The sequence below is a fragment of the Gymnoscopelus braueri genome, assembly GCF_963280865.1.
Source record: "Gymnoscopelus braueri genome assembly, chromosome: 11".
Taxonomy (NCBI): domain Eukaryota; kingdom Metazoa; phylum Chordata; class Actinopteri; order Myctophiformes; family Myctophidae; genus Gymnoscopelus; species Gymnoscopelus braueri.
Window position 1 is genome coordinate 25,549,925 of NC_137613.1, and position 22,015 is coordinate 25,571,939.

The following is a 22,015-nucleotide window of genomic DNA, read 5'->3' on the forward strand; positions in this document are numbered from 1 at the left end:
CCCTACCTCCCACTTACAGGAAGAACAAGGACAAAAAAATATTAATTATTGCCTTCTGCCCTCCTCTCCAACCCGGTAGGATTGAAATGAGCCACAGATGAATAGCACAGGGATATAAGTGAAGGTTTATTGGTACAGAGGAGAAAAAATGGGAGACATGAAAGGCTGGCAGGATGACAGCTATATTCCAGGTCAGAGGATGTCAGACTGCCCCGGTTCCCTCACTGGGGATTGTGTTTTTTTTTGTGTTCATTTGCAATGATAAATCATTCTGTGGTGGCAGAGCTAATGAGCACAGACTGAAATAAACCATGGGTAGCAAATACTTTACTCACACACTGCTTATGTCTATGTAAATATATGCTAATAGCCCAGCATATGTTAGCACATATTCAGCCAACGGTGCCAAGAGGCTATTTTCAACCCTGAAGGTGTGTGTGTGTTTGTGGGGGGGGGTGTGTGTGTGTGTGTGTATGTGTGCGCGCGCGCGTGCGTGCGTGCACTTGTGCATGTGGAGAGCTGTAGCCAAGACCACCTGAGTCGAAGCCGGCAAAATCCAAGCCTGAAGCTCATTGAGTCCAGGTATAAAATCACAAAGATATAAATAAAGACCAGTACTAAACAGTTGGAAATTTGCCACAATTGCTATGAAAATTTGAATAAACACTGATAGAGTACAAAAAGAATAACTTAACTATATTTAATATTTACATTATTATTATTACATTATCATAGCTTTCCTTTTTTATGGAGAAAAGGCGGAGACAAATGAAAATAATAATTGTATTAATCACACCACCTCTATGTACTCTGTGTAAATCCGGCCAGGCATCTAACATACACCCCTTGTGGAGGGACCTACCTGGTCACATTTCTGGTGGAAGCTGGCCGACATTTCCAGCAGAGTGCTGCGTTCGTCCAGCGCCGCGGCGAAGGCCTTCCACTCCTGCTCCAGCTGACCCGAGATCTGCTTGATCTGCTGGGAGGCGTAGTGACCGGACTCCAAGAGGCGGTTCCCCACCGACATGATCCGGTTGATGTTTACATACACGTTCTGCCGAGACAGGAAAGGGGAGAAGGGTTAGATTTCCTTTATTTGTCATTTCCCTATGCACTTTGATACATAGGAAAACCAAAGAGCATTTCCCACTGAAACGACCCAGATCAAAACAGTGCAAAAGCCAATAAATGTACTAAATAAAATGTCCAATACGATAAAAGCTTCAGGGACGGCAGGAGAGGAGAGGAGAGGAGAGGAGAGAGAGCTGGCATCGATTGTGATGCATCAGCATCAGTTCTGCAGTAGCCAGCAGATTGATTCCCAGTGCCAACAGTTTCATAACAGTTATGCAACACAGGCATGTAGATGAGGAACGGCACTGTCCAACAGCACCTGGCTGAGATGAGGTGCATGTGCATTCACAATACATGCAAAAGCTCCGTGCACAAACTAAACGATTATGCGGAACAGGGCTCGAGTGGGCATAAATAGACTACCCCCTGATGTGTGTGTGCGTGTGCGTGTGCGTGTGCGCGCGCGCGTGCGTATTACCATGCAGTTCATTGCAAAATGGTTGTGCTGGGTTTGCAGCTCCATGGCGTGGGGATGGTTGTTGCCGATCTCTGTGTAGCCCGCCAGGAACAGACCCTTGTTGTGCATGATCCAATCAAACATCTGAGTCAGGGAGAGATCGCACACACACACACAAATAATTATAGTATTTACATTGTTAATAACATTCTAAAATATTGTAGTTGACTTGTAGTGATTTTCAACGACTAAGTAAGATCGTGTCTCCTGGCTATGGGATCTAGGGTAACAGAAACTCGTGTTACATTCACGGGGGCGGCACCATTTCCACGGTAACGCGAGTGCAACCAACCAGAGCCTTTGCTTCTACACTTTAGGATTGTGGTTAGTGGTTAGTCCATGGCATCGGGAGTTAAACATGTTTTTCTTAAAAGTAGATTGACTGCATACAAACGTCAGACGTGTGGCTTCTAAAAGAGTGTATAACATATTTATAGTGAACATAATAGGATTGGGAGGAACCAGGGGAACTGTTTCCAACACTGAGGAACTGGAATCGGTTACATCACCTTTGGAACCGTATTCGGAACCGGTTTTATCACACTCAGAGGCTGGTATGTGGACTTCACGTCTGCTATACAATTACAATACCAGTGGTTCTCAAACATTTTAATTTCAAGGACCACCATAACTGAGTGTACAAAATGGAGCCAAATGGACCCCTAAGAGTCCATTTGTACACTACACTCTCAGAGTTACAGACCTGAAAGGGTCCGTTTGGAACTGCCATAAGTCAAAATTATATAGATTATTCATTTTATTTAGGAATTGTTAAAGGGACCATTTAAGAGGGAATCGTTAAGGAACCGGAATCGTTAAAATCCTAAAGGATCCCAACCCTGGTGTGGGGTGCACCTGAGTGTGTGTGTGTGTGTGTGTGTGTGTGTGTGTGTGTGTGTGTGTGTGTGTGTGTGTGTGTGTGTGTGTGTGTGTGTGTGTGTGTGTGCTGCAGTGGGTGTGTAGAGAAGATTGCATCTTTCACAGGCCAGTTATGGAATGCCTCTATTAGAGAGAATCCTCTCAGGCAGGCAGGCTCTCCCACAGAACAGAACAGAACAACCCCAACCCATGGCCATGGTTGGTGTCCTAGCAACAAGCTCCTACTACTACTGCAGTCCGTCCATGACTACTGCAGCTCTCTCTCTCACTTTCTCTCTCTCTTTTTTTTACTGCAATATCCTATTTTATTCTGCTACTTGCTCCAAAATGTGCATCCCTCTTCAAAATAAATAGAATTTTCAATTCATTTTTGTTTACCACAGTGTTTACATTACGTCGACCTGTACATCTTCCTGGAAAATAGACTGTTGGGTACTGTGCGATCGAATCAGAATTTTATAATTCAACTGACATTATTTTCTAATTCTGGACTACTACTTATGTGACCATGTTAGATTCCTGGCATGTGCAAACATACTGTAATTAACACGAATAAACAGGATTCCGATTTTTTTAATTGAATGCAGTAGGTATAAGCAGAAGGAGAGAGTTACAACACTCTTTGCTCTCGCCACGACGCAATCTAATTGCTCGGAAACACACACTAATGGCTCGGAAACAAGCAGTTCAGTATGGTATGCTTCTGTGCGTTCTCTTGTACTTTTACTTGTCTCGCACTATACTAGCACTGCTGAGGGTGTATAGTGTTGTATACAGTATTGTATGTTGCTTATCTTAATATTTAAACATGTAATTATAAATACTTTTCTTTTTATCAGCTGAAATAAAACAAACTGGCCTTTCAAAACTGGCCTGAAAAAACATCTATCAGGAGACCACAAGGGGAGGTAAATGTAAATGTTTGCTTTGTACGTATAGTTTTTGTATTGGTTGATGACATGTATTGTGTTATTGTGAAAAAAATGTATGCTATGTTGAGGAATTGAATACTTAGCACCACAATGGAAACAAGTCCCCAGAACTTTTTTGTGTTATCCTTTTAGCCTTAACCCATTAACTGCCAGAGGTATTTTCATATTTTTTTAGCCAGTGCCAGAGATTTTTAATTGAAAAAAAGTACTCAGGAGCCGAGATACAGAATTTTTAAGTTTTAAGTTAACAAGGATAGGAGTAAAAAAAAAATCATATCTACTTGGTCTTTAGGTCAAATTGGATTTAAAAAAAAATATATATATATATATTATTATTATTTTTTTTTTGTTCACGTAGATCTACGCGACTGGCACGTGGCAGCTTTAAATAGGTTCGCGTAGATCTACGTGATTGGCAGTGAATCAGTTAATGTCTTACTGTAACATGTGCTGTTTACATTTCTGACTAATAAAAGTAATCAATCAATCAATCTAGAACCACTGCCCTTACCTTCTCAGCGTCCTGTTCAAACAGGCGGAGCTGGAAGCACTGGTCCAGCTGCAGCTTGCGGACGTGCCAGGCCTGGTGGAGGTGCTGGCGGGTGGAGTGCAGCTTGTCCAGCAGCTGGCTGACGCGGGGCACCAGGCCCTGGGTGTCGATGTTACACATTCCACCTCCTCCTCCTCCTCCACCTCCGCCCCCGCCACCACCACCTCCTCCACTGTTCCGGTTGGAGTAGGGCTCACTGCTCTGCTGAATGCGCTGCAGCAACCTGGGAGGAGGTGGGACACACATCGAGGATTCAAAAGCTAAATAAAATCTCACAACTGAAAAATGTTGTTAGGCCAAATAGCACAATTATGTAGAATTATGATGTTTTGGTAGCCATACAGCCAACCGGTTGAAGAAATTGCAGATTGAGGTAACATTAGCTATGCCAAGGCTTATATCAATATGCCAAATAATATTTCACACAAATCAAGTTATTTTTGAAATGTTGACCACTTTCAACCTGGCGTCCCTGGGCATGTCATTTACATGCATTATATCTCAAAAGATCTTCAAATATAGCCGATCTACAAGCTCAGAACGCGTCCGGGAGCCGCACGTTCTGAGCTTGGTAGATCTGCCATTTTCATCATTCTTTGTATGATAAAGTGGAACGATGGAAATGGGAAATTGACTGCCAATTCATCATTATCCTCATTGTGTGTGTGTGTGTGTGTGTGTGTGTGTGTGTGTGTGTGTGTGTGTGTGTGTGTGTGTGTGTGTACCTCTGTCCCTCCGTGTCTAGCTCCTCTATGGGGGCTTTGATGACCTTCTTCTTCAGCGTGGCGTGTTCCTCTATCATTCTCCTGGCTCCTTCCAGGTCTTGAGGGAAGTCCTTCCTGGACACAGTGTCCTGCATCTCCTCCAACCTCGACAGCATCTGGCTCGCATGGCCCGAGAACTCCTCAAAGGCCACCCGCACCTGGTACAGCAAAATGGTCAACAGTCACTTATAGGTGTACCGAAAGAAAATGTATGGAAGGCACAACGTGATGTGTCACATCGATTTAACAGTGCTTGATTGGAACTTGGGAAGTCAGCATCGGGCAAATATAAAACGATGACATTTCTAGTTTGGAGTACCACAAGGACCTTACAAACACAGTAATATCCTCAGTTCATCAACCCATTTGTACAGTTCGAAGTCCAATAGACAACATTTAGCCTTCTAGATATCACACTCTCATCACCTGTATAAGGTTCCTTATATTTCCCTGACTCACGTCTGCAAGGCAGCAATTATGCAGTTAGCAACGTTGTAAAGTCGCGGCCGATTCCAAGCTATGTTTCCCAGTATCTTTCCCAGGAAATACGGAAGCACATGGATACATGCATTAACACTGACGATTTTACCGTGTATAGATTTAGAAACAAAGTGAGACACTGGTTAGGTCCGCTCATCTCACCTCTATCCACTCTTCGTGGTTGTAGTCCAGACTCCCCTCGAAGTCTGCCGTCAGCTGTGAGGGGTCAACCACCTTGGACAGGCCTTCTAATGACACCATGGTGGTCTGAAGATTGAGAGAGATGGGGGGGGATACTGTAGGTTAAGTGGATTTCAGTGAAAGGTAACATCAAAATCACCCCGTATGTTTGTGGACAGGCACAGCAGGAGGTGAGAGCTCGTCGGTCCACGATCTCATTTCGACACATAACCTGACTCCATCTCAGCCTGCTAGTGATCGTGATCTAAACCGCTGTGATTGGACGATCACTAGCAGTCGACATCACAGTATTTCACATCCGATGGGCCGTGACAGGATCGAGGGCCGTTGTCACAGAGGACACCTCTAATCCCTTCCCACTGTTCTCTGGTTTCATCTCACATCCCCTACCTCTCACATTAATAATAATAATTCAAAATCCTTTCCTCGCTGTACAATAATGTGCAAACACACAGCAGGCAGGTTTGCGAGCTGTTGTGACAGGTAAAGGACATCCAATGCAATACAACCACCATAAAGACTGCCAATCATATGGGTATTATATATTCCTGCACTATCTGCAGTGTACTAATTACATGTACATTCAGAGCAAATACCTTGAAATACATTAAAAACAAGACTGGGAACATTTGCAAAAGGACATCACAGAAAAATGGGAAACAACTTTTGGAATTGCATTAAGAAATGTATGTACATGACGTGAAAAAGGATTGTACGCTGCACTTTCCAAAAGAAATACAAATTTTAAATTTTTAAGTAATTTTTTATTTGTTTCTCTGCAAAAGCAAACTGTACGGTTTGTATTTTTAAGTACCTTTACGATATTTGATTGTGGTGTTGCAATGTTACACAGCTCTGTTTACACATTTCTTTATTCTATCTAGTAGGCATGTTGTTACATGCCATGTACATACTTTTTCCCCCTACAAAGTATTTCACACTTGCTTTGGAAATGTAAATGTGCTTTATGTATCCAATGTCAATAAAGCTCCTCTGAATTTAACTGGGAAGAGAGAGAGAGAGAGAGAGAAAGTGGAGCGCGAGAGAGGCTTTGTGTGGGTTTGCGTGGGTTTGTTGTATTATGTGAAAGAGCATGGTTGTTGCCATTGAAAACCCCTGATACTGCTACTTTATCTCTATTGTCGGACAACATAATTGATTTGCACTGCGTTCAATAAAAAGGACCAATAAAACGTGGAGGATTATTGGCTAGTGGGGGGCTTGGAAAACTAACAATCAACACAAAGAGATGTATTATTCACCCCCCCCCCCCCCAACATCTCTCAATCTCTCTCCCAGCCTCTCTCTCTCTCACACACATACACACACACACACAAACACACACTTTAGAAAATTCAAGGCTATAGTCCACTTTGTGCTATGCTCTTTTCTTCTACTCTAAAGTTTGCCTTGTCTGTTCTTTTCAACTAAGTAGAGCGGAATGTTCCATCTCTTCATGGAATGTTCCATTTCTACAGAAAAAATGGGTATGGGGGGGGCACTGTAGATATAGCAAAGCAGATCCTACTGCAGGTTTTATTTTTGCAGAGCCAGGTTTAAAAAGACTCTCTCTCACACACACACACACACACACACACACACACACACAACCCTACACACTATGACAGAGCGCATCAGCAGTGGTAACTCTGTGACATTTTATTCGACTGGGAAAAGTTTGCCAAACGGATGGCAGAATGTCACACTCAGTTACACACACACACACACACACACACACGCACACACACTTGCGGAATAGGCACACTGTCATAGCAGGACACTTGCTGTTTAATTGTATCCTGCCCTGCAGCAAGTGGCTTCTCATTCAGTACACTCATGAACCAGTCAATATAGTATCATCAGACCGGCTATTACCACATGTTTCTGTGTGTGTGTGTGTGTGTGTGTGCAGGCGCGCACATGCACGTGTCAATGATCAAAGGCCAATCAATTTTGCTTGGGGTGCGCACACGTGTCTGTATCTACCAGGCTGATAATTGCAACTTTCCACTCGCGATAATAGACTGCACAGACAAAAAATGCTAATTAACATTGGGAAATGGCTTTAAGCAACACTTGTCATAACACAAAATAAAGACCCAGTGGGATAGTGGGAAATGCGGGAGCCGCTTGTTAAAGCCTCATTAGAGTGCATGAATAAAACAGGCTTGAAATCAGACGAGGCTATGTTTAGCGATGCTAACCTCAAAATCCTTCATTACAAAAAAAATGATTCATGATTCAGCAGGTAATGCAGTATTACATTCTCTCAATGTCATTTCACCATTCTGTAACAACATCACCATAATGCAGCGTTTCAGGAAGCAGCCTTATGCTGACAACATTTTGACCTGTGTACTGTAGAGCAGTGGCTCTCAACCTTTTCAGGCCGTGACCCCCCAAAATAATAATAATATTTGAACTGGGGACCCCCCCCGCCACCCTGATAAGCACTTGGAATGTAGGAGTTGAGGCATTCAATTTAGTCTTGATTCCACAGATAAATATTGTGAAAATAGCCGATCTACAAGCTCACAACGCCTCGCGATCACCTATTTTCAAAACTTTTGCCTCTTTCTTATAATATGACAATTTGGCCAATGTTTGACCAGTTTTTATAGTATAGTTTGTTGATTACTTTTGATGCTGTAAAGGTCTTTTTTTCTAGGTATTAAAAAGGTCTTAAAAGTCCTTCATCATATCATCATCATGGGGACCCCCCTGGGGGTCCCGACCCACAGGTTGAGACCACTGCTGTAGAGGTCCACATGTTTTGTAAATTGACTTGGCCAACGAAATTGCTCTTTTTATGCTAAAAATGTATGCCCAATACCCATTCATTCAGAAATCAACAATCGTTTGAGCATCGGAGCTTATTTTTATGCAATTAATTCACCTTATTAACATTCCTTTTGATCAGTTTGTTCTAAGTCTTGAATATACAGACTAGTGAACAGAAAACATTATTAATGTAATGTAATCCCCTCCAGCTGCGCCAATTATGTCATGGGTTGGCTGAAAACCAGTCTAGAGGAAACACTGCAGTTTATAACTAATTAAAATATACTGACGCTAGTCAACAGTAAACAGGAAAAACTGACATCCAACTCAGCTTCTTCTCATCCTGACAACTGCAAAGCTGCAGCACAGCCAACATTGGCCACCGGTAGGACTGGGCGATATGACTTCAATATCAATATCACGATTATTAAAAATGTCTGCATCGATTACGATTGGTGAACGAAGATTTAAAAATAAATAAATTGATTTAGTTGTGTTGATGATAAATATTTATATTAAAATATATATATATATTAAGTCTGTTAGAGGTTCTAAATGTTGGTTTCGATATATTTCCGATATTCTCACCTCAAACTCAAACTTGGAGCTTCCAAAGTTGGTCCTCTGCTTCTGCCAGAAGTTGTCTGGTTTGATGATGAGCGCGACGTGGATGCAGCTGGGGAACGACTCCTGGAGGATCTTCAGCAGAGGCTTGATGCTGTCCCACTTGGAGCCGCGCATGTCCACGATGACCGTGAAGCCATGTTTACACACCTCCTCACTGAAGGGGGGGAGAGAAGATGAAAAACATTGAAATATCGCTGACACTTGTTTCAAAAGTTTGAACCCAAGCTAACCTTTCCCATGTATATAACCATTTATGACAGCAAATGCACAATTATTATGGTTTTGCAAGCTAGTGTTTTTCTAAGTTGCAATGTAAGACGGCTGTTTAAGTATTTCTTTATTCTCTTTTAATTGTACACTACATACATTGTTTTGTTTTGATTGTTTTATTCCACTTTTGCTTTGGCAAACGTATAGTTTGTCACGTTGCCAATGGGGACAGAGATGGAGAGAGAAAGAGCAAGGGAGAGAGAGAGAAAGCGGGGGGGGGGGGGGGGTAGAGATGGAGAGAGAAAGAGCAAGGGGAGAGAGAGAAAGCAGGGGGGGAGTGGTACAGAGATGGAGAGAGAAAGTGTGAGCAAAAGAGAGAGAAGGGACTGAGACAGTAGAGAAACAAAACAGAAAAACAGAGGGAGTGGGGAGAGTGCAAGAAAGAGAGAAAAGGAGAGTAAAAAAAGAGAGGAAGAGGAGCGGACGGACGGAGAGAGGAAGAACGAATGAGGGGAGTGGTGGAGAGAGCAGGCACGACAGAGAGAGAGAGAGATATATGCACAGAGGTATGGATGGTGGGAGAGATACGGTAGAGGCGGGGCAGGGATGGATGGAGAGAAGTTAATCCAGGAGGAGGGGGGAGGAGGGGGGGTGAGGAAAGAATCACAACAAACCATGAGATGATGACGCATTTTCTATACTGTGAGCAGCCTACGCAGCACACACCCACGCACAAGCAGTATGCCCCCCCCCCCCACCCACACACCACGCATACACATAACTAAGGAAAAATAAATGTGTGCACACGCACGCAAATATATGTAGTAATACGTAACACAGCCATGCACACATGAAACATAAACAATTACAAATGAGCCATAGTTCTGTGCAGAAAAGTACACATCGGCAGAATTGTGCTTCAGTGAGACTCGCTCCCTCAGGAGATCTCTCACACACACACACACACACACGCGCACACACACACAAATTCCCCCTAACCTACCTTCACCAACCACCATTAATCATTCTATGTTTCGTAAGCTAGCTTTCATTTAAATCCACTAAATCACATTGACTTTGACTTTTAATTTCTCTCTTTTTTATCCCTTTTTCCCCCAATCTGTCCACCCCCAACATCTACCGCTCTCTCCCCTGAGCTACAAGCTGCCAGTCTGAAGTTAGACGGTGCAGAGCGCTGCGTGCAGATGTTTACCCAACCCCCCAAAAAATAACATAACACCTTTTGAACAGAAACACACAGATATGCAAAATGTCAGGGAAAAATTCAAAACAAGCTTGAAAGAGGGAAATTGAGTTTGTGTGTTTACATTTACTGCACAAATCCCTATACACAATATCAAAAAATATATATAATATTATAATAGTAACAACAATAGATACAGGAGTGATGTTTAAAGCTGACACACGCAGATACCCACTAACTCTCTCAAGAGAGGACGGAAACACAGATGACAAGCAGAGGAATCACAAACATGACAGATGATGCTGTCTGTCATATTTGCTTTTTGCAGAGAAAGTGGGAAAAGACGAGCAAAGAGGAAGGACGGATTGATGACAGACGGAGAGAGAGAGAGAGAGAGGAGACAGAGTAATGAGGAGAGCGCGAGAGAGTGAAAAAAAGAGAGAAAATAGAAAAAAAGATGTAGGAAGAGGGAGAGATATTTACCTCGGAGTCAAAGCGCTCAGAGCTACTCATCCACGGCGACCACAACAACAACTACTGCACCGCTACTGCGACACTCACACTCACAGACACACACACACACACATTTACACCCACTCACACACCTCCCCGCGCATGCGTAGTGCTCTCACTTAGTTTTAATCTCTTGCTCTCTCTCTCTCTCTCTCTCTCTCTCTCGCTCCATCCCTCCCTCTCTGTTATGGATCCCTCTCTCTCGCTCAGCGTTCTCTCTCACTTTCTAGTCCGGCTTCATTTCTCTCTCTCTCTCTCCCTTTATCTCTCTCGTTCCCCTGTCACTCATTCCTCTCTCTGTTATGGATATCCTCTTCCTTACATCAAGTGTTCTCTCTCTCTCTTTCCCTCTATATATATATATAGTATACACATATACATCACTTTCTAGTCCTCCCCTCCACTTATCTCTCTCCCTCAACTCCCCCTCCCTTCGGCTTCCCTCGCTTTCTCGCCCTCCTTCTCATGATTAAAATGTAGAGGATGGGTTTTTGGCAGCAGGGAAAGCTGCGGCAGGCTCTCTGGCCCACAATATTATTCATGCCCTCTTCCCCTCGCTCTCCTCTCTCTCTCCCCCCTCTCTCTCTCTCTCCCGTCACATGTTTCTTGCCCCCTCTCCTCAACCCCAACTCGCTCTGTAATTCATTCTTCCCCTCCTTTCCCCCGTCTGTCACGTGCTCGCTGACAGATCGATCACTGCTAATCCTACACACTAACTACACCATCCCTCTCTGTCTCACACACACATAAAGATGCATTATGCATTATGCCCGCACACACAAATACATGCACAGCCCCGTGAACCCGCAACACACACACGCTTGTATTACTATACTTGTGAGGACATTTTAGGACAGCACTTTTATGATTGTAATTTTTTATGTTTTTTAAATAACAGTGGCTATTTTTGGTTGTAGGGGGAGTGGGGTGCCTGGCTATGACACCGGGCATAATTCCCACTCCAACCCCTAAACCTAACCTTTGGATGTCTAATCCTAAGTAACCCAAACTTGAATCTTTTCTCAATTGTAAAGCTAACTCTAAATATCTTTTTTTTAAACTATAAAACAATCATCTCTCTTGTGAGGATCAGGAAAATGGTACTCACAATGTCTTTGTATTTTTCCAATCCTATTATACTTGTGGGGACATTTAGTCCTCATAAGTAAAGTAATAAGCACACACACACACAAACACACAGGTGTATAGAGGACAAATATAGATGGTCCCACCTGGGGATGCCAGCCAGGTAGGCTATGAGTCTCCTCAGATCCTCCTGTCGTATTCTGTCGTGGTTGCTGCGTGAGGGAAACGTTAATACTGGACCGCCGCGCTTGTCTCTGCCACCTGCACACGCACACGCACACGCACACACACGCACACACACACACACACACACACAAACACACACACACACACACACACACGGAAGTGCTGTTAGAGTAATGATTATGACAGAGCAAATTCTATATACATACAACTTCAGCAGTTAACCACTTAAACACTCTAGTCTTAGAGAAACGTTTCCCCCCCCCCCATTTATACCAAATGAGTTTGCGAAATATTTTTGAACGTTCCCTCCAGAATAGGGATGCTGGGGTTCAAGTGGTTAAAGGAAAACTTAAATCAACCTAAATCCTATTGTTATGATGTGAGGAGATCAATAATATAGTATGGGGAAAAAAATACCCCGTCTTCTGTGTATTTCTCTGCAAAATGTAGACGTTGCGTAACGATGACACCCAATGATAATAACAATCCTATGAATTCACAGGATCTGTGTGTGTGTGCATGTGCGTGAGAGTGTGTGTGTATCCGTCCTTTGCGCATCTCAAGAACAGCCCGACAGATTGACTTCAAAGTAAACTCAGCGTGCGTATCACAGAGGACCCAAGCAAGTGCAGTGCCTGTTATCAAGTCGGTCGGATCGGTCAGATACAGTAATAATGATAACAATAATAATAACCATAATAATCCTCCTATAATTCTACAAAGCTCTGTGCATGCGTGTGGTGTGTGTGCCCAAAATCTCTTCTGCCCGGTTCTCCTCAGTGGCTGGAGCAATTGCTCTGCATTTGCACACAGCCATTGACCATTACCGTGTGCACGGAACACCGAAGCCCGTTTTTCACTTTCCCCAGATGTCAGCTGTTTATTAGCGTTTTTGTGTTCGCTGGCTCCCGGGTTGCCAAATCATGTGCGTGAAACAAGCGTGGGTGCTCATGGTCTAGTGTATGGTCTAGTAATAAATCATTTAAACCTCACTCCAGTTAGGGGAGCAGTTAGTGGTTAAGTGTCTTGCTCAGGGACACATGGACTGGGTGGATGGTGGTGGGTGCTGAACTATGGCCGGCGTCAATCTATGGTCACGTTTCACGTCCTCGGGCATTACAGAATATAGAAACCCTTGAAAATCGTCAAAGTGTCCCTTGAAGGTAGACGTGACAACAATGGGAGAGTGAAGGGTGCATCCATTCATCTCTCTGTCGCTGCATTAGCATCTCCAAGGTTGGTCAGCACTAGTGTGCGTCATGTTCTCCCGGTGAAACTCCACTGTCGGGTGAAAAGAAGCGGCCTTGGCATTGTGCGTATCAAAAAGAGAGACACGTGGTTGTCTGAGCTCTCCCTAAGACTAAGTGTAGGAGTTAGCAGTGAAAATGGACTACAGTAGCAGAATACGGCGTAATGGAGAAAAAGTCAAATCAACATTTCATATATCTCATATTTCCTTCTACAGTATGTGTGATTGGCTCCAGCAGCCAACCGCACATCATCTAGTTATCAAGTGGTTTGCTCATTTACCTCGTCGGCAATCCTTAATTCCACCCACTCGTGGCACTGAGTGTGGCCCACACGTTTCACCTACTACTGTATATACCTCAGAACATCCAAGTGTCAGCCTATGCTGCACCTGTGTTTACCCGAGTACGGGCTCCAGAGGCAGCCCCGCCCTCGCCCTGCCCCCAAAAAAATCCATGTTGTCCAATCACAGCACTCAGTTCCTAGAGTAAAGGCTGGAACTGCCTTCCTCTCCTGGTCTACTGGCTGTAGCATGTATCACGGATAATAATCACCAAACAAAAACAAAACAAATGTGGGGAATGACTCAAAAAGGGTTGGACCCAGGATAACGGGCTCGTTAGAACAAAGAGACGGAGGGTCTCCCGTCTTCATGTCAGTCCTCTTGTCTCTCGGCCCTTCAAAGCCAATTCATTTGGCAGAGGATACAGGCGAGTGTGGTTGTGACAGCACGGCATCACCATGGTAACGCTGCCCTCTCTTTCTCTCTCTCTCTATCTCTCTCTCTCTGCCTCCCTATATGCCCCCCCAGGGTTTCTGAGTCATAGACCTCTCATCATTGTGTTTTGTGTTTGACCTTGGCTGGACAAGGGTAGGAAGGTAATCAGAAAAGGTCATGTGCGTGCCCTTGCATGAGCGCACGGCCGCACGCACACTCCCACACACACACACACACACACACACACAACGTTCCACTTTATCTGTTATTTTCAAAGCTGCGGCTCATTGAGACCATGCAGACCATTGAGGTTTCTTTTGAAATGAAAACGAAGGAATCTTAACAAAAGTACGCAGATAAACACAGTTGCTGAATAATGTTTTTTTTGCAAAACAATCCTGCTGAATCCTGCCGAGTTTTTTTGCCCTGCAGGGATGGCTTCTGATCAGATGTGTGGTTTCAGAGTCACAGAGCTATACTGTATCTTTTGTACTGCTGACTCTGCATCGGGTTGTTTAGCCCGTTAAGACCTGAGGCGATTCTTAAAAATGTTTTCTAAATCCTAACAGTTTTTTGAAAAAAATCAAAAAAAAAAAAAAGTTTCAATATTCTTCAAAAATAGCAGATCTACAAGCTCGTAGCGCGGCACTCGGTGCCGCGCTATGAGCTTATCTAATCTAAAGCGACACAGATGCGTTCCAGGTATTAATGGGTTAGAGGAGGCTCCAACATCAACTGCTCATACATGTTTGAGTATGGGAAAAAATATGAATCTTTTTAACACACTTTACATACGTGGACTTGTTCTCACAAATTTTTTATTTTTTTTAATTTTATTTTTTAGAATGTATTTATTGTACCTACAGTATTGTACTGCACTGTAGTGCTTGTTAAAACATTGTATTGAGAACACTAGGAGACCAATTTGAATTAAAACTGCCTGAAAAGTAGTTGATTAGCTAGCTCTGATATATTTGCTTTGATGCGGAAACTGAAATGTTAATTAATGTGCACTGTCCCTGGTAAAATAAATAAACAAACATCCATCTTTAAACTTCCGTGGTAATTTTATATTTTAGGAATCACATTTTTGTGCATATCAAATAAACACAAAAAATATCGTATTGAATATACTGTATGTTTCATAGAGGGTGTCTAACTCAATTGGACAATTAGTGACCAATATCAAGATTGTTTTTACAAGCCTTAAGCTGTCTTATCAAGACATCGATGGATGAGAGTGTGCGTGTGCACATGTGTGTGTGTGTTGTGAGTAACTGACAAGTTAAGTGACTGCCTCTAACCTGAGTTTCATTGACATAGAGCATGGCTCATTAACACCTCTTTGTGCGCGTGTACGCGTGTCGTGTGCGCGTGTGTGTGTGTGTGTGTGGCATGTAAGAAGCAGACAGAGAGGAGCTCTGGGAGAATGTGCTGTCTATATGTGCGGTGGTAATCAATGTTTGTGTCATGTTTCATTGGACTTGTTAGCCCAGATCAGAGCGCTGTGTCTTTAGAGATCCAGCTTGTGAAGTCTGTTCAAACACTCACCCACTCACTCAAACACCATCTCGCTCTTTCTCTCACACACACACACACACACACACACACACACACACACACACACACACACACACACACACACACACACAAAGAGAGATTGATCCAGGCAAACTTACCTGACAGAAAGGCAACTTTTTCCTTTAGAATGGGCAGCACCTCCATGGCTCTCATCTCCTCATTTCTCCTGAACGCTGAACAAAAGAGGGAGAAGACAAAGTCAACATAAACACGATAACAACAAGATGAACGCTGAACAAAAGAGGGAGAAGACAAAGTCAACATAAACACGATAACAACAAGATGAACGCTGAAGAAAAAGAGGGAGAAGACAAAGTCAACATAAACACAATTATAACGGGATGAACGCTGAGCCATCGAGGTGAGAAACCATGTCTCCTGTAATCTGAGGGACAGATTTAATGGGAGGACAGATTTCGATGATTTGTAATCTCATTCTCTGGAATAAGGATTTGGCTGCCCACTTGCATGTGAAAAAAAAATCAATACACGAACACACACACAGTCATTCCCTGTGGATTTTAATGAGCTCTGACTGTTCTTAAGACCCAATACACCCACATGAACATGCATACTTCAGCTTCACAATGCATACGCTTCTGAACATGCACACACACACACACACACACACACACACACACACACACAGAGTGATGGAAGAAGTACTCACATGGAAGAAGTACTCACATGTTTTACTTGAGTAAAAGTATCAATACTGCTATGTAGATGTACTCTGTTACAAGCAGAAGTCCCGTATTCAAAATGTACTTGAGTAAAAGTACAAACCTATCGGCATCAAAAATACACTTAAAAGTACCAAAAGTAAAAGTACTCATTGTGCAGAATGTCTCCATTTCACAAGTTCAAAATGTATTAAAAATATTTTGAAAATAGACGATCTATAAGTGCTCACAATGCGTCACATCTGTGAGCTTGTAGATCTGCTATTTTCAAATGGCCAAAATGTATATACTGTAGGGCTGAAGTGGTTAGTGTGCTTTGTAATAATAATCTACAAAGTAACTCTGAGATGTAGTGGGGTAGAAGTAAAAGTATTGAACATTTTAAATACTGAAGAAAGTAAAAAATAAAAAATAAAAATAAAATTGTACTAAAAGGAGTAGTTCACCCCAAAAATTACTTATTTTCTATCAATTACACAACCCCATGAAGCCTTGAATTCATGGAGATTTTTAGTTTTTGTCGCATTTCTAAGACAATAATTTGATTACCAGCTGAAAGATGCTAATGAATCCGGTAGGAGACACAAAGTAGACTCTTTGTGTCTCCTACCGGAAATACACCCGGTCTTCAAATTATTGTCTCAGCAATGCGACAAAAAAAGAAAAAAATCCATGAAGTCAAGGCTTCATGAATCATTGCAATTGATAGAAAATAAGTAATTTTTTGGGTGAACTACTCCTTTAAGTACAGTACTTGAATACATGTACTTAGTTACTTTACACTACAGCACGGCACACACACACACACAGACACATACACACCAACCACAGCGAGTAGTGAGGTTGTGGTCAGAGTGTTCTGACAGAGCAAGGCCAACTTCAGGGGGACGTTTTGGGGAGATGAGACGAGGAGCTACAACTCTAGTGAGGCTTACAAGATTATTATGGTTTTGCATTTTTCATTCGTTTTTATTTATTTTTTGTCATTTTGACATTTTATTTTCAATTCCAGTTTAGTTTTAATTAGTTTTTAAAGCGGGTAAATTTGGTTTAGATTTTTTTAGGCTTAGTTTTAGTTTAGTTTTTATTAGTATTAGTTTTAGTTTTTTATTGTAATATGGATTAGTCAGGGGCAAGATTCAGCAAAGTCAGGGGAAAAAAAGCTAAAATAGTCGATCTTTCAGCTCACAACGCATTAAATGGCCACGAGTTGTGAAGTTGTAGATCTGCTATTTTTTGCTATCGTTGAAGATAGATAGATTTCACAAAGAAAAAGGATAGAGCCCGTTCAACACAGTATATGGTGTATAAAGTGGTTAAATTGGGCAAGTATGCTGACGTTAATGTGAATCTTATCGTTCTCTAGCACACAGGTTTTGAGAAGTGTTGTGTGTCAGATGTCCTCACACAATAGGACCAGGTTAACAATCGACAAAGTTGTCCTTTAACACATAAGACCATTTTTCACCTAAATGAGCCAAATTCGTTTGCAACAACCTCAAATTATCCAACATGTTGAAAATGATATTCAAGAGGGAGATTTCATTACATTTGAGTATTGCCACACTTTTTCATATTAAACTCAAATGAAACTTCAAAGGTTGAACTGTAAAAGACCCTGTAACTAGTTGGACAGAATCTTTTTTTCTCCAGATACTTCATTAAATAATGTATGACGAACACTTTCAGCTAGAGTAATTTAGATCACGGAAAAAGCTCTCCAAAACCTTATTCAGTAGAAGCAGTGAAGTCAGGGCCAACAGCACAGATTCTCTGTTATGCTGTGTTCAATACATCTCAAGGTTGTTGTGAATTCACGTAACTGTTTTTAGGGTTAGGCAAAATTCTCTGTGCGAGCAATGAAACGGATATTTATTTTCGAATATGTATGGCACAAAGCAAATATATACAAATATACATATTTAATATGTATATTGTATACTGTAAAATTGGTTAATGGGAGGGTGGGCAGATGGACGATGTCATCACGATTATGCCACTATGACTCAGCCATAACCATATAAGGAGTTCCCAATGTAGCTTTTATGAGCATACAGTTACAATATATCAGATATCCAGTTGTCCAGAACCGCGGATCCACCCGACATGCCCATGTACGGGCATGCCAATATATGAGCATATACTGATGACATCAGGGATCTCCATATATGGCATAAAAAGGGAAGACAGATACAGACATCTCCATAAATGGGCATAAAACGGACACAGACAGACGGATACAACGGGTACTCCCCGACACTATGACTCAGACATATCGGTCAGATCGGTGGTGCGGCGCAGGTGTGCGCAGAACTCTAGCTGTGAGGGCTGCGCGATCGGCCCTAACCTCTAGTACAATACAATTCCCCATGACAGCAGACTATCATTTTTGTGTAAGGAAGGAAGTACAGCTGTATTAAACAGCTTTAAGACTTCACACTTCCTGGCAGGGATGACCCCGTAATGTCAAGCTGGATCACAAGGGTGTCGTTGTGGAAAAGACCTCTCACTGTGTTCCTAACGGCCTGTTATAAGGACGATGAATGATACGGAGCTGAGGGATCCTAGACGAGTGAAACCTCCTTCACATAACCTCCATTTACGCAACTCTGATGTGACTGATCTCATATAACCCCCCCCCCACAAACACACACCTGCTTTTTCACCTTGTTAAGAAACATTCTATACCGTCACAGCCCTGCCCACACCTACAGATACAGTGTTTATTATCACCTGCTGTAGAAATAGCCATAGGTACCATACATACAGTATACACGCACACGTCATAGAATGAGCCAGATACACAGTTTCATCTGCATCTTTCTCACACACACACACACACACACACACACACACACACACACACACAGCTACATAACGAGATGGACAGAATTGGCTCAGAGCATTAGCTTCACACAAAGAGAACAGGTCTATTCTGAGTGATGGTTCCTGGCTAGACCGCTGGTCCCCAAAATCCAGCATATCCACAGAGAGATGCTCTGATGGAAAACACACTGACATACTGCAGTTAAACTGGACAGGCTGGACAGGGTGGCTGGCTGGGGAGAGAAGGATGAGCCCCTCCTACCCCCTCTATTATGAGCTAGCAGAGATGAGAAGCACTGTGAAACTGCAACTATAGAGTAACTTCTTAGCGATTGTTCTATCAATTACTTCTTCAATTAATCAAATAATTAAGAAGCAATCTTTTTTTAAATACTGTGCATATCTAAAAATATATATACTGTATATATGTGTACTGTATATCAGTGGTATTTGGCCGTGGACCCCCCATCCGAAGAGTTTGTGCCAGGGACCCCCAGAAAAGAAGATTTAGGTTAAAAAAAATTTTTCCTTGACACTTAAATCTGCACTCAATCTCAAGGCTCAAATACATTTATGGTCATGGCTAACCATGACACCAGTAGAGAAGAACACATCTCCAACTGACCATATCTTGGTCAAAATCGTTTTTAATATATATTTTTAGTTTTAATTTTTTGACTCTGATTGAAGGAGCATGTTGGTGTACTATAGTAGCCTGGTTCCTGACCATAGACCCCGCCCACTCTCTGAGTGTGCTCCTCTTGGTCTGGCATTATAATGTCAGCCTATGGCTTTTCACGATCGAAGAAATACCTGACAAATCAGAGTCGGAGGTGGGGGTGGTCTAACGACAAGCCAATCAGCGAATATCTGCTAAAACAAGCTGTCCGATGACGTCAGATGTGGGCGGATCCGTGGATCTCTTGTGATTGGTTTAGGGAGATTTTAATCCCCTCCCCCTAGTAATCGCGGACATAGCAGCCAATTTCAGACTGAAGCTCCACGCAGCTTCAGGCTGATAATCAGGCTAGTACTATAGCTGTTTTGTGGATTTCTTAAAAATATATACTTTTCATTTTCTATTTGTATTTCTATAAAAAAAAAAATTAACAAATGTACAAGTTCGCAGCGCAGCACTAAGTGACGCGCTGTGAGCTTGTACGTCTGATATTTTTGAATAGCCAACATATAAATGCATAAAGTGGTTAAAATGATTGCGATGCTGTATCAACTACTTTTGTGGGGTCCCCGGACCCCACTTTGGGAACCACTGCTAGCTCACAATGCGGCGCAACCCAACATGTTGTACATTATACTGATGGTGGAGCCTATGTTATATTTATGAATAGTTTATACATTATGCTAAACCATTCAGTCAAATGGCCTGACAACTGTATCAGACTTTGAGTCAATATTTTATATATTTTGTAATCTTTATTACATTATGTTTGTTGTTACATACTCTTATTTGTATTCATCTTGTATCTACTAATACTCTAACCTGCATCTGTCCTGTTTTTTATGCTTACTGTGGTGCTGTGATGACACCTGAATTTCCCCATGGGGAACAATAAAGGTCTATCTACCCATCTAGAGATACTGTGGAGGAATCACTCCACAGTATCACAAATCATAACTCTTCCTCCATTCCCAGCTACGGTCTCTTGGTATTGCCGTTCACATTTTCTGCAACATTTCTCTGGGATGGCACAATATATCACCCATAATATGGAATTTATTATTAATATACTGTATGTGTTTGGGGCACTGAGCAGAATCTATAGCCTACAGATTGCAAAGTGGCACGTTAGAGGGGGAAATCTTTCATCGAACTGAAGAAATTCTAACATCAGCATTTTCTCCCTGCCAGGTTTATGAAACTTTTTTTTATTTGTGTGCGGAGGGGGAAAAAATACTTATGCAGAAAAGGCTGTGTTCACCAAGTGTATCGCCATGATTTTGCGAAAGCATTATTTTGCAGAAAACCAGCAATCTGATTATTGTATCAATAATGCACAGATCCCGACTCATCTGTGATCTATGAGTCACCAGTTACAACTCTGTTTATTTCCAGATGCTGTTGGCTCTTCCTCTCTTTAAAAAGAAAATTGCTTAAATAGCCCATCTACAAGTTCAGCTATTTCAGCATTTTTTTGTAGAACGCGGGACTTCTTTTTGATAGGGCATAGCAGTGCCCATTGTGTGGTGCCCCATTCATGTTTTTCCCATAGAAATTTCCTAAAATATTTATATAAATTATTTGAAGCCTGGAACCAAGCCATCCAGGCTCCTGGTGAACCATGCCCATAAAACATTTGATTGTGACTGTGTCAAAAAATATTTGAAAACCTAGTGACACAGAATCAAATGTTTTATGGTCATGATTCACCAGGAGCCTGGATGGCTTGGTTCCAGGCTTAACATAATTTATATACATATTTTCGGGGAGCTCTATGGGGGAAATGAATGGGGTTTATATCTGTGCCACCACAAAATGGCCGCCACTGCTATGCCCCGTTACAAAAAAGTTTTATAATGCTTATAACAACATGCCCAAAATAGGGATGCCAGGTCACTTCCATCCCAGTGCATTTCCAGTCAATCTCCTATTCCTTCTCCTCTGTCAAACCTTATATATTTTAGACTTCCATTCTCTTGCTCTCTGATGCCTCTCGACTCGACCATTCCCAACTCTGCTTCAATTACACTATCTAGGGCTGGGTGATATGACTTCAAATCAACATCACGATTATTTCAACCGTTTGCCTAGAATATACAATGAATGAATGATTAAATTCAAAAGACAAAAGTGTGAAAATATTTTGTGTTGATTCGTTGATATAAAAATAACAAAATCCCCCAAAAAGCCTGCTTCTTGACTATTTGATTAACCTACATCAGCAACATTAAGTCGTTTATTGGTTCTAAATCGGTTTTGATATATTTGCGATTAAT

At 42.1% G+C, this 22,015-nt stretch overlaps 1 protein-coding gene across 5 annotated transcripts in view; it reads right to left on the minus strand.

Annotated features, from left to right (window-relative positions):
* Nucleotides 1–22,015, minus strand: part of LOC308095899 (triple functional domain protein) — a gene marked incomplete at its 3' end in the record, with an annotated part of 100,707 nt that overhangs the window by 48,440 nt on the left and 30,252 nt on the right. For all 5 annotated transcript variants that reach the window (XM_080443042.1, XM_080443041.1, XM_080443040.1 and 2 more), the window contains exons 3-10: nucleotides 15,650–15,724; nucleotides 11,965–12,079; nucleotides 8,767–8,959; nucleotides 5,359–5,463; nucleotides 4,678–4,874; nucleotides 3,914–4,175; nucleotides 1,553–1,675; nucleotides 863–1,054 (exon numbers count right to left, since the gene is read on the minus strand). In XM_080443042.1, coding sequence (XP_080299168.1) covers nucleotides 863–1,054; nucleotides 1,553–1,675; nucleotides 3,914–4,175; nucleotides 4,678–4,874; nucleotides 5,359–5,463; nucleotides 8,767–8,959; nucleotides 11,965–12,079; nucleotides 15,650–15,724 — 1,262 coding nt within the window. The remainder of the gene's footprint in view (nucleotides 1–862; nucleotides 1,055–1,552; nucleotides 1,676–3,913; nucleotides 4,176–4,677; nucleotides 4,875–5,358; nucleotides 5,464–8,766; nucleotides 8,960–11,964; nucleotides 12,080–15,649; nucleotides 15,725–22,015) is intronic.